The 13028-nt window shown below is 44.8% G+C and overlaps 4 protein-coding genes across 4 annotated transcripts; 2 read left to right on the top strand and 2 right to left on the bottom strand.

Moving 5' to 3' along the window:
- Positions 1-43: 43 nt before the first annotated feature.
- On the bottom strand, positions 44-845 carry METBIDRAFT_141498 (uncharacterized protein). Its single transcript, XM_018854482.1, has one exon. The coding sequence runs from the start codon at positions 526-528 to the stop codon at positions 115-117; it is 414 nt and encodes a 137-aa protein (XP_018712434.1). The 5' UTR covers positions 529-845; the 3' UTR covers positions 44-114.
- Positions 846-1571: 726 nt separating this feature from the next.
- Positions 1572-3331, bottom strand: SIT4 (type 2A-related serine/threonine-protein phosphatase). The gene has a single exon (XM_018855741.1). The coding sequence runs from the start codon at positions 2880-2882 to the stop codon at positions 1938-1940; it is 945 nt and encodes a 314-aa protein (XP_018712435.1). The 5' UTR covers positions 2883-3331; the 3' UTR covers positions 1572-1937.
- A 1412-nt stretch (positions 3332-4743) lies between these two features.
- Positions 4744-6123, top strand: METBIDRAFT_30928 (mitochondrial 37S ribosomal protein bS18m). The gene has a single exon (XM_018855742.1). The coding sequence runs from the start codon at positions 5065-5067 to the stop codon at positions 5674-5676; it is 612 nt and encodes a 203-aa protein (XP_018712436.1). The 5' UTR covers positions 4744-5064; the 3' UTR covers positions 5677-6123.
- Positions 6124-9888: 3765 nt separating this feature from the next.
- Positions 9889-10374, top strand: PEX4 (E2 ubiquitin-protein ligase peroxin 4; the record flags this gene model as incomplete). The annotated part of the gene is made up of 1 exon (XM_018855364.1): positions 9889-10374. A coding segment is annotated over one exon (486 nt), but the record flags the coding sequence as incomplete, so codon positions are not given.
- Positions 10375-13028: the final 2654 nt, after the last annotated feature.

The raw sequence follows: 13028 nt of genomic DNA on the forward strand, positions 1-13028 counted from the left end.
TACATGCGCCTGGTTTTGGAGGGCCAGTCTAGGTATTGTTCTTGGAGGGCCAGTCTAGGTCCTTTTTTTGGAGGGCCTGTCTTCGACTGGAAGTTTGGAACGCGGCAGAAATTCCTATGACTTATGAAGTGCGCCTCTTGCGTAGCGTAGCTTCTTATGTTCTGGTTTCATGGCACCGACATTTTTACATACTTTTCTGGAAAGACGACACGGAATACAAAGAGAAGAATGCGGCCCGCAAGGGGAGATTGGAGGGCTCACCAACATGTGACCACATGTTTCACATGAGCTCCTGCAAAACCTGGTGCTCGGATGATATGTGACATAGTGATTGCAAAAATTGCAGATAGTCACCATCTTACAGGAAACTGAATATGGGATTATAGACACCAACAAAATTGAAGTGCAAAAGGGGTACAACGTTTCCTGAATTTGCTCGTGTATTGGAAGGGGTTTGTGCCGTGTCAAAAGTGTCTGCCAATCTAAAGAAACGGGCCGGGTGGAGAACAGTAGGCGTTTTTGAAGCATTGAGCTCTCATTAAGATCATTCAAATCCTGACTTTTCCAAAAGTTTGTTCATAAAGAGCTCAGAATCACTACTGACATGAGGCTATTGAACTCCTGAAGGTCCCTCAAATTCTAGACAGTCATAGAGCAGAAAACTCTATCTTTCATATTTCAAGAAGCTTTTGCTGAAGCCGAGGCTGACTACGGTCCTTCGTATTACGCGTAAATATTCAAAATTCCAAAACCCTGCCTCCCAGCAACTTTCAAATCGGAAGAGGAAGGTTGATGTAATTTTAGAGGGTGTGTTGTAAATTAGACGCATTAATATGTTAATTAACATACTTTGTTTGAATCTTCTGCTTCGGAATTGACGTGTATTAAATCATAAAGCACACTTTTTGAAAGATGACAGAGGAAAAGAAGTAAGACTGGGAATCCTGGAAAGAGCGAGAAGAGAGTGCAATGAACGGAAAGCTTGGGATAACTTCCAATTTTCATCTCTTTTGGAGATGGATAAGACGAGCCTGCGATGTCAAGAGCTGACATTTTCTTGTGGAACATATATACTAACTTGCATTTTCTTTTTTGAAAGACTTCAGGAAAAAAGATATATTCATTTAATAAGACCTTACTCAATTTGAAATGGGTCTGAGTAACGCAATCAATATTGCTGAGAAAAGCTCACAAAGGGAATCAAAACTAGCTCCAAGACTTATTCATGCCTCGATATGTGCAAAATGTGAAACGGAGATTTATTACTTCCCTGAAATTGGTATTTTTGAGCTGCTAGCTTAAATGAAGCAGGGGGAAGTTTTATCAAGATCACCACTAAGATGTTATCCGGGAACAGCACAATCTTTAAACAGAAGTTAGTGAATAGACTTGGATAATTGAAAAACTCATCAACTACCTAGCTTTTCGGTCCTGAAAATGCCTCTGATTGCGATATACACTCAAGTGAAAAAGAAGGGCTCATCAAGGCGAAAAGGTGAACCCTTCAAAAATTGTGTTCCCAGCAGAGTTCTACGAGAATGAAGAACGAGCCATACTTACAAACACAAAGCTTTGAAAATTCATAAAAAGTACGGTTGATAAATGTTCTGTTGACCTATCTAGTGAAAAGACACGATAACCCCTGAAAGACAGAAGACCCTTAGTTGAGACATCAAGCAGAAAACTATTCTAGCTCATGAATAATGCCACAGAGAAAGGCCGACGATCAGCATATGTAGCTGAATACAAACATCCGAGCTGCAACACTCGTTGGGCTGCCACGCGGGTGTTCATTGTATATGTAGGTCGGTACTCATGTCGTACAAATAATTAAAAAGCATCAAAGAAAGGCCACCGGGGGTCGATGCCAGTATGCCGTGCGAGAAGGAGAAAGGAATACAAGTGTCGGAAACGTTAGTCGTGATGCGCCGACCGGCTCACAAGAAGTAGTCGATGCGCTGTTGCTTGCTCTGGTTGTTCTTGGCGGCCAAGTCGCCGTCCTGTACTGCCGAGAAGATCTTGAAGTTGGGCTCCGGCTCGTGCCCCACCTGCATGACACTGGCGACATTGCCGCAGCGGTAGCAGTAGTTGGGCGCCAGCCACACGGTGACCACGTCTTTCTCCTTGAAGTGGTAGCGGAAGCCCTCCATAACCAACTGGTGGGCCCGTGCAATCAAGTCCAAGTTGTTGATGTGGTTGAACTCGCGGCTGACCTTCAGGCCAAAGAGCCAGCCGGCTCCGCGGGGCGAGACCGCCCAGGTGTCGATGTTGTCGGGATCCGACCACACCAAGTCACAGAATCCACCCTCGTGGGGCACCTCCTGGGCCCTGCTCAAAACGCGGATCTGGTCCAACATGCGGATCTCCGGCGAAAGCCCGCCGTGCACACAGAGCACCTTGCCGTCGATGATGGCCGCGAGCGTGAGAAAGTCAAACACCTGGCAGCAGTACTTCCACACTGTCGTGGAGCCGTACTTGGTCAAGCACTCGTCGTAGAAGCCGTACACTTGGGTGATCTGGCGGGACTCGTGGTTGCCACGCACCAACGTCACGCGGTGCGGGAACTGGACCTTCAAGACCATCAAAAGCGTGAATGTTTCGAGCGAAAAATAGCCTCGGTCCACGTAGTCGCCGAGGAAAATGAAGCTGGTGGAGTTGTCTTCCAGGGGCAAGCCGCCGGAGATCTTGAAAAGCTCCAACAAGTCGTGGAACTGGCCGTGGATGTCACCGCAGACTGTCACGGGCGACTGCACGGGCTGGATGTTCAGCTCCTCCATCAAGAGCTCCTTGACGAGCTCGCAGAGCTGTTTCATGTCTGTTTCAGAAAGCGCCTCGCACTTCTTGATCTGCTCCAACCACTGGTCGGGGCCGCGGTCGCTCATGCTTGTGTTGTGTGTGGTTGTAAGAATGCGTTTACACAAAGCCTAGGTGTTTGGCCTATGTGGTGTGTTTTGGTTGCTTCTTGGCGTTTTTTGGTGGTTTTGGGGGCGTTTTGAAGGACCCTCGGCGGCTAGTATGTGTCTCGAAATGAATTACCGACACGGGCCAAAAGACACTGTGTGGCTTGTTTTGCAAAATCTCCCTCGGGGTTTTGATGCCAGTTGGGTCGAACAGCGAAAAGAGGCCGGTTTGGGCCAGATTTCTGAGTGGTGGCAGATGACAAAAAATGCCGTCGTGGAGGTATCTTTTTTCTGCTCGGGTTCCTATGCTAGAAAGCTCGGGAAAATTCGTCCAGGACAGGGAGGCACGGGTTTGCGTGGGCGTCGCTGCTGGTGTTTTGCTCACAGATATCTCTTTCGCTAGCAGCAGGGCAGTAGACGAAAGAATGGAGCTTTAAAATGCAAATAGAGTGCCCAGAGTTAACATGGCCCACCACAGACGATCGAGGGCCGGCGGCCATGTGCAGGACTGGACTATGTGCGCGCGGCCTTGGAACGGGCATGTTGCGCAGATGGCAGTTTGTTGCCCGACCGGTCTCGCTAATTTCATTGGGAATTTCATTGGTGGTTCGATAGGTAGCTTGATTGGCCGATTGATAGTTTGAGTGGTATTTTCATCCCTGTTTTCAATCCAGCTTCTGATTCTAGTCTTTGCCAGCAACGGGATGTTATTTGATCTTGCTAATTTATTGCCGCAATATCTCTTTTATTGCCTTGGGTGTCTCCGTCGGCCAGATGTTCATGGTCACGTGACTTTGGGTAGCATGACTCGACATTTTCCCGACATCATGCCCATTATTCATGCAGATATTGGAAGAGTATCGTGGGAAAGAAAACTGAGTGGTAAAATCAAGCGGTTCACTTCATAGAAAGTGTCTGTTCTCGTTTGTTTCCTTCTTTGATGTCAGGGTTGAAGTGCGCTTGATTATTTGAGAAGGCTGATAGTTGGAATTAAAATATAGTTCGTTTCTCCAACTGTCACAGTAATTCGAAAAATGATGTCAAGTTCTTCCTCTTTGTGAGAGCTTCCAGAGCGGCTGTTAGTTCTAATACCGGGGCTTTGAATACCAGAACTCTTGAGCATCTTCCGGTATTTAATTCTTACACTTGAGAATGTAAGAGGCCAACAGCGTTCCAACAAAGAGTGGTTGGACCGACCCTATTTTCCCAAAATACAGAAATTCATATTTTTCAAGAGATAATTGCAACCCCAAATGAGAATAGAGTACAATGTCAAAGAAAAACATAAAATAACGGAAGGAGAGAAAGTCATAGTAAGTAAATGAAGCTCAATCTTTCTGGAAAACGCAGAAACAAACCCTCCGGTTTAATTCCACCATTTTCTGTAAAGCTTATAAATCCCTTTCATCATGTTAAGAGGATTTTTGAATGAATGTTTTCGAGCCACAGAACACTTTGCTATTCCCGAAAGACAGTGTGGGTTTTACAGAGGGCCTATTCAAAGTTTGTCTGGGGTCTCTTCGAAAAGTCAGTCTTTCGCCACTGCCATGCTTTTTGTTTTGCCCAATTATCATAGCTGTCCCAGATTTGTCATAGCTTCAAGCATAGTGAAAAACACACTTTTGGACGAGAGTAAGTAAAATATATCGTGCAGCCTTGGTGACCCACAGGAAGCGTCTGGAATGGCAAGTGCATATTCTTTACTGAAGCTACACTAAGAGATTAAAGCTCCACTGGTCCATCAGCCTGTAAGGATTGCCGTATGACTATCACAAAAGGACAGAGCTGAGAGTTTGGAATTTTAGCCAGCTTCAGAAATCACATTTCAACCATCCCCATATTTAATCTCCCAAAAACCGGCCGGCTCAATATTAACATCTCAAAAGGCGAGGTCCTTCGCACCCAATTGAGAACAAGACTGCTATGGCGATAGAGGCCACAATATGTCAGTGAAATACACAAAAACATTTCACCAAAAAACAAACTTAAAAAAAAAACATTCCCGCCCAAACCTTCGGCTTACCGAGCACCAAACACATCCGAACCACCGTGTTTCTTCAGCAGGCCGATTTCGCCTGCATACAACACCAAGAGAAAACGATGAAAACTCTGAGGCTCCATTGCCAGGCCAGCGTGTTTAGAACCCCTCACAAATCCACACTCAATGTTGGCACAACTCGCTAGAAACACCCCCGTGGCTTCCCGGGCATGGCTACTGACGCACCAGCGCTTTTTTGCTGTCTCGCAGCGCTCCTCGGCGCCACAAGACGAGCCATCCCAAACGCTTCCCTCAACGCCTGAAATGAGGTCCGAATCCTGGTCCCCCGTTTCGTCCAACGAAAACGCCATCACGCGGAAGGTCGTGGACATTACCAGAAAACTTTCGGAAACCGGAAAACCCCCTATTGCTGTTGACAAGGCCTTCCAGAAGCAGTTCCGTGCGGGCACTATGTACGATCCATTTGACTTCTCCATGAGCAGAGTCGACATGGAGAAAACCTGGGACAGAAGAAACCGCAACGCCTACGGCAAATACCAGAATGGTGCCAACGATGTGTTTGAGAAGAATGGAATCGACCCGCTTGACTTGTACACGATGCCGGAGATCTTGTCCCGCTTCATTTCTTCCACTGGCCAGGTGTTGCCTCGTGAGATCACGGGGTGCACCTCCAAAAACCAGAGAAAGTTGGGAATTGCTGTGAAAAGGGCCGTGGCGCTCGGCTTGTTGTCTGCCACGAACAAGCACTTGAAGTTCACGTCCAGAAGAATCTTGTAGGGTGATGTATATAGTAACTAAGGAATTTTGTGATCATAGTGCTGTAAAGAGGCTAGGTGAGAAAGGAGGGAGCCTCGCTTTCCATGACATCCTGGACTCCCAGTTGATGTGTGTTTCGGATGGTTTGGAGCTGGGTGGTCTGACTTGCTGATTGTGGATCGATGCTGACTTTAAGTCATGAATCTAGCAGAAGGACTGCAAATGTTCTACTAGGAGTTGTGACGGTTTAACATGTACTGTTGTGTTTGCAAGAGGTTCTATACGCTGAGCAAGTTGTGGATCTCAGAGGTTGCTTCGGGAGTTCGGATTTTTGCTGATAAGCCTCTTGAGATCAAGAGACATTAGGGACCATGGTTACGAGTTTGAGTGAGCTACTATTCCCAAGGGCTATACATTTATTAGAGGTGTATATATTTATTAGAGGTGTATATATTTATTAAAGGTGTAGACATTTATTGGAGGTGTAGACATTTATTGGAAGTGCAGACATTTACTGGAGGTGTAGACACTTACTAAAGACGTACACATTCATTGGAGGTGTAGACTTTCATTGAATGCGTCGCAAGATAGTGGGCCAGAAACAATAATTGCAAATAACGCAAACACTCTTCATTCTTTGGTATACTGAACACGGCTCTAGTCAACAGCAAAAGCCGTGAAAGACATACGCCTCAAGTATTGGAACCAAGCACAGTCGACAGCGAGGTGAATGAGATGGGAATGAAAAGAACAGTTCCAGGTGCCGGTGAACCCATATATATTCTATTGCCGTCATCCCAAATGAGCATGGATATACTGTCTCAACCGAGAAAAAGAACGTGAATTAGCTTTGTGTTATGTTTTATAAAACCAAAAGAGACACAGAATTCCCTGGAAGACTTGATTAGATCGTTCAAGGATGACCGAAGCAACTCCAAAATCATGAGGATCACCCGATCTGGTACTCCTGGTTGAGCCCATCTTTCACGGGTGAATGAAAAAATCCCAATATCTGCGGCAGATGAATAAAATCTAAAAGGCAAGCATTATCTTCTGGAACAAACATGTATTTAAAATCCTGGCTGGACGTGCATGCTCCGAGTCCATCTCAGCAGATCTACGAAAACTGAAACATTGCAAACCTTGACTTGATTTGCTGAATTGCTTGAAGCGTGCTGGTTTTTCAAGGCTGGCGGAAAATGCCCTCAGGTTTTATAGAAATCGGATTTATATAACAGTGGATGAATCCATCCGAAATAGGACATTAGCCTACAGGCCACTTAGCTAATAAACAAACCCAATCACGTCTATTGCTGTACTCGCGTGCTGGCCCATTCGGGGTCCTCACTCTGGATATGATTTCATCCAACACAATTGAAGCTAGACCCGATACTAAGAAAACAAAAGTTTTCCCTGCACTCTCACCAAAACTGCCCGCAATAAGAACACATCAGCCTTAAGTTGACCGCCCGATAACAGGATTCTGGGCCACCCGCAAAAGACTTCGTGTACTGCACACAGGAGCTTCCACGGCGCTCACCCATTGGTCGCGTATATAAAGACAGGATCCCCCGGCTGCCCCACACCTTAAAAAAAGCTACCATCCACTATCCGCCCCATTCGAAAATGTTGAGACAATTCATCACCAAAAGAGTTTCCGCCGTCAGAACCTTCTCTGTCGCCAGACCTGCAGCTTACAGCACCGGCAAAGACTCCTTCAAGGAGAGAGAGGCCGCCAACGAAAACGCGTATGTGAAAAAGCACGAGGCTGAGCAATTGAAGGAGTTGAAGAAGAAGTTGGAGGAGCAGAAGAAGACCGTGCTGGACCTTGAGAGCAAGATCAACGGCCTCAAGAATTAAGCGTGGTGGGCATGTATACCTATCAATAAAATATTCACTGGTACTTTCTGTGTTGCTGTAGCGCGTAGACCATTTGTGTAGAACGTCGTGCATTGCGTAGACCATTTGTGTAGAACTTCGGGCATTTTAAAAAAGCTGTATCGGGTCAATTGAGCCGAGAAAAGTAGCATTGGCTACCAATTGTAGAAACGGCTGATTGGTGTCGTCTGCTGGGAAAAACCACCATACTCCCTGGCTATGATTTCATGTCTGTTGGAATGTTCATGGATAGTTTGACAAGAAGAAGTGTTTTGGGTTCTTGTTTGTATCGTCTTAGGGTCCGCATGGCGATCAGTGGAATTTTCATTCAAAAGAGGCTTCGTGTCTAAAACACAGAAGAAAAATACCGAGGCACGAGCACCCTTTGTCTTCCCAGTAGGTATGCAGATTTCAAGGGAAGGAATGCCGTATTTCATTAAAATAAACCAAGGATGGACCATAATCAAGACATCGATGGCACAACGGAGTGTTTGCTGCATGTTTTTGAGATTACCGGTATCTGTCGGTCACTTAGGTATATCTGTTACAGCCTTTTGAGGACTTGTAAAGGAGCCAGTTCAGCTCCTTATGTTGCAGCTTTCTTTATTATACGAAGATCAAGCACTGGTCCGCATATTGCACTCTTCCAAATTAATTAGGTTGAAAAAAGCTCTCGTGATTTTTAGCGAGATGAAAGTGGAAAAGTCAAGGGACTCGAGAGGTATATTTATTGGCGCCTCCACATATATTTGACACTCCTCGAACTTGCATCTTGTTGACGGAGATGCTATGAAAATAAAGGGAAGTAATCACCGAAAATCTTCACAGCAAGTACTTGCTTAGAACGCCATGCCGAGTCTTTGATGTAAACATCATTGGCCAGACTTCAGATGAATATCTAAACGTTTTTTTGTAAGACACTGTAGCATTGTGATTCACGAAGGCTCAAAGTCAGATGTTCTCCCATATTTCTTTAGCATTATTCGTCCATGATATTATCTCCTATTACATTCGAGACAGATTCTCAACTGGTCAACAAACTTTTGCACCGCATTGAAGAGAGGCCGGAGCCTGAACTGCAGATGACCTTTGAAATTTGGGGATTTCTTCTGTCACTTTTCATGCTTTTGACAGATGCAAATAACAACAGCCTCAATGACAGATACCGAAAATGCTGGTAGTCGAGAAACTCTGAACGGAGAAGGGAAGACGGATTGTCATTGCTACCATTACGGACCTCGGAAGCAAAGCTAGACTCCATCCATCCTCAAATGCTATCCGGCATTGCAATTAAGTGACGGTGCACAAGAAATCGGCTCGCCCAAGTAGCGTATCAGTATAGTGATTAAATAGAAATCAATCTGAATTCACCATAAACTTCCAACAGAAGCGGTGGCAGCAATACGCTTCATGAACATGAAAATGAAAAAAAAAAAATCCCCCTTAAAATTATGACTTTCATAGCTTGTTCTCCTGTTCCAAAACATAAGAGCCTCGAAGCTCACATACATAGAATTTGATAGGAAACATATATTGAGGCACAGAGAGCAAAAGATTTTTCAACTCGGAAATTGACCTCAATGTTTTTAGATTAACCAATGTTCTCCGCCCGTTGAGTATCTCGTTATGAGATTTTCACGAGCAAAGCCCGTATTTAAAAAAGATTGAAAATAGGTTATAAATAACTCTTGAGACTGTATGCACGTGAGAGCCGATGCAGCCTGACGCCAGATCCTACATCATTGAAGCGGGCAGAACTACGTCAAGACGACAAACCTGACAACAAGCCTAAGAAAAAAATTTGAAGCTTGATACAAATCAGTCCGCAGCTGTGAAAATCCTTGCTTTTTTTTCCAGGCCGACAAAGTGTACTCATCACCGATTCCCCCAAAGCTTAGTCCCGTGACCTCAACTCCAATGACGTCACAATACATCACTGTGTCCGCCAAAATGGCATCTCCGGCATACAAGCTTCGGAAACCTGACTAAAGAAAGTACAAAAAAAAAAACAGCTTCGTTTAGATAGGGACTTCAAACCACACCCGAATCCGGCATCGTCTCAGAACTGATAACCTGCTCCGAGAGCCTTACATAGTTTAGACTTCAGATACGCCATTCCGCATATTCCTCCCTTTTTTTGCAGAACTTTGTTTGGATTTTTGGTCTCTGGAAAACGAAATCCAGAAAACTAAAAGCCGAAAACACTTGCCGCCAGCACCTAAAATAGAGCGGTTCAAAAGACCCGTTTCCTTCCAGTGCTTTTTTGAATACAGTTCAAGCACTCACAGATTTGAAAAGGTAAGTCCAGTCGATACAGTGGGCACAAACCTATCATATTCCAAGTTTTCCATACTGATGGCCGAAAAACGCTTGTTTAGGGAATTCAAACAGCTTAGGCACACACCTGCCAGTTGCAGCAATCCACAGATTTTGGAACTCGCGCCTGTGGATGCCGAGGAGTCCATTTTCAAATGGTTTGCCACCATAGTAAAGCGAGACAGACACGACTCACTCTTTTATTATAATGGCCAGTGGGAGCTCGATATCACCGTTCCGCCGCTGTATCCCAGCAAACCGCCACGGATAACATTTTCGGCGGAATCGAAAATCACTCATCCAAATATCAACTTCGATACGGGAGAAATTTGTCTTGATATTTTGAAGGACGAGCTGTGGTCGCCCGCCTGGAATTTGGAGCATTTGGTGGGTGCAGTTCTCATGCTACTAGATGAACCCGAGCCAGACTCGCCTTTGAATGTGGATCTGGCAAATCTCTTTCGTTCGGATAAGCTAGCCTTTGAGAGCGCCGCACAATATACCATGTGGAAATATAACACCCTTATAGGGAAGACGAAACAAGACTCTGGAGTCAGGAATCACAGCGACAGGGGATCATCTCAAGAGGATGATGAGCCTGACCAGGATGATATGGGAAAAAATGCAGATATCTCGAGAGAGAATGACAGTCCAATGGACCATGACAAACTGAGCGGAAACGACAGCCCCGGAAAAGCCGATAATGTGTGTGAAAAAGGCAGTCTGCAAAAAAGCAAGAGCTCAGAAAGTAATAGCCCCCTAGAAAACAAAAAAGATGAGACGAAGCTATGCTCTCACATCTTCCAATTAAAGGATGAAGAACCTGTGGCTCTAGAAGAAACCAGGGCGGGGCCCCTTGATGATCTTAATTATATTTATGACATTGGGCGGCATATTACGCAGGAATTCTTGAAGAAAGCTACCGAGGTTTCGGCTCCACGTCACCAACAACACAGGTTGGAAGCCGTGCATCAGCTGGTCTCTAGTAATGTGGCTCGGCAGATTGAGCAAATATGCCTGAGGCATCCCAGCCGTGCTCAATCGCCCTCAGATGGATCAGAGGAGAATCGGACCGATATCAGCTTTGCTGAGGTATCGTTTTTGGAAAAAATCGACCAACAGGTCGACGAAATTCGCCGGCTTCAAGAGAGACAATCGCTTTCCTAGGCGTCTGTTTCAGCCAACTGGCGACCATTTAGCAGAATCTTAGTCAAGACCTAATGACCAGCAGAGCACCTCAAATTGTCTCATTCATATCCTGCTTCACGCCACAGGAGGCGCCTTGTTTCTTTCTCATCCAGAACCATTTGCGCTGTGTCCTGTGGTTCGTCTTAAGCCTGGGATACATTACCTTGGTTTTGTTACAAATTGCTTTCCATTTTTTTTTATCCACCGATCATATGGAATGTTTTCAAATATAGGTCCTCTCATATTGATGGGATCTCAATTATAGAAACTTATAGAGAAAGCCTCAGAATGGAAGTGGAAAGCATCAAATGTTACACATTATTTGGGGAAAACACACGAAACAGGACCGATTTGCCGGAATTTGAAGAATGGCTTTCTACGCATCCAAAGTGTGAACAGTATATCGAATTGGGGTATATTCTGAGGATCCGCCTGGCTCACCGTAAAAGGAACTCATTAGTCTTGATATGGCTGCATTAATGACCCGAAACTCTTTGGTTCCTTCGATGTGCTGATAGTGTTGTTTTAGATTTTTTTAAATAATTTCAGTCCAATGATCATGAACGTTCAAATCACAGATAAGAAAGGATGGACTAGCGCCGTGACTAATCCTGTCATCCAGTGCAAAGAAAATAAAAAAACCCATCTTCCGAGATCTCATGAAAACACACGATCAATTTGCATTGAAAGTTTCTCTTTACGTTTCATTCATCATCCAGTTGACTCTTGTTTTGATATGAGTATTATCATTCACTGAAGTTTAAAAAAATATTTAGGTTCGTTTACTGAGTAGTGAAACTTACTGCCCAAAGTACGGCTCGTTGATTCGGGGTTGAACTCAAAAATCTAAAGAAAAAGGAAGCCAGCAAGAGGTCAATACATCAAATGCTCGTATAAATCTGGCTTTCCGCTGAATAGAAGGATAGAGTTTGCAAGCGAAATAGATGTAACCTGCTTGGAGAATTGTGTTCACGTTACATGCTAGAGATTTTCAAACAGAACGTCTCAAATTCAGTCAGAGCTTGACTGGCTTCTCTATTTGAGCCGGGAGTAAGTGTGCAAAAGCCAGGGTTTCAGGTCGTCATCAGTTGCCTCAAGTGTTTTTCAAGCTTCATATACGAGAAGTTTACAAGACTGTTTATACACATGACACGGCAGAGGAAGTAAAGCTTTCATTAGAATTGTTCCCTTGAACCAGAATCAGAGTACACAGGTGACGAAAAATACTACAAAGTAGAGATCTAGTGCATGGACTGATCTTTGTTTAAATCGGGAAGAAGCGAGACATTTATCTCACCTTCTTTAAGATATTAGTCTAGCTGAGATACCGAATGGGGTAACCCGTATCCCAATAGAGTTGAAATGATGGGGTTGAATACTGGGCCGAAAGCACACAAGACGACTTGGAATCAAAGCGATTTATATAATGAGGCTTCGATCAAACACAAATCACAATAGCGTCGACTTTCGTGCAAAAGATTATGAAACACCTAGAAGTCCATTCTGACGCACCCATATTACCATTAGTTCGAATCACGTGTTGCCAGATCAAGTCAAGCCGCGCCCGTGCAGGCATATACAGGTTTCATCGGGTTTCAGAGTGCCTCTGCTAACATTCCAAGTCAAGGAATGGGCAGCCCGACTCTTCAAAACATAGCATATATGGCGCTTCAAAAGGAGAGCAGCGGGGGCAAGTCAGCCACATAAATTCACACTGAATCTTTGTCTCCTCCAAATTCTTGCCTCAGCCAAATTCTTGCCTCTCTTAATCGTCGACTCCACTTAATTCACGTGCCCAACAAATATCACGTGATCCGCATCACGTGCCTCCCGGTCGCACAGTCTCGCATCTGGAACATGGAACACCATATGGAGGAGCCAGCAGGGTACTTAGTGTTCTTCTAATACACGTAATTGTCTCCGCAAAGAGGGCCCTTTTCACCAAGTAGCTCCATCTTCGAGAGTCAAGTTCGAAGTTGATCCCAGAGGTG

Source organism: Metschnikowia bicuspidata, assembly GCF_001664035.1.
Source record: "Metschnikowia bicuspidata var. bicuspidata NRRL YB-4993 chromosome Unknown METBIscaffold_2, whole genome shotgun sequence".
NCBI classification, from domain to species: domain Eukaryota; kingdom Fungi; phylum Ascomycota; class Pichiomycetes; order Serinales; family Metschnikowiaceae; genus Metschnikowia; species Metschnikowia bicuspidata.

Bases quoted from the DNA above. Each gene is read 5' to 3' on its own strand.
- METBIDRAFT_141498 (XM_018854482.1), bottom strand. From the start codon at position 528: ATGCTTCAAAAACGCCTACTGTTCTCCACCCGGCCCGTTTCTTTAGAT.
- SIT4 (XM_018855741.1), bottom strand. From the start codon at position 2,882: ATGAGCGACCGCGGCCCCGACCAGTGGTTGGAGCAGATCAAGAAGTGC.
- METBIDRAFT_30928 (XM_018855742.1), top strand. From the start codon at position 5,065: ATGTTGGCACAACTCGCTAGAAACACCCCCGTGGCTTCCCGGGCATGG.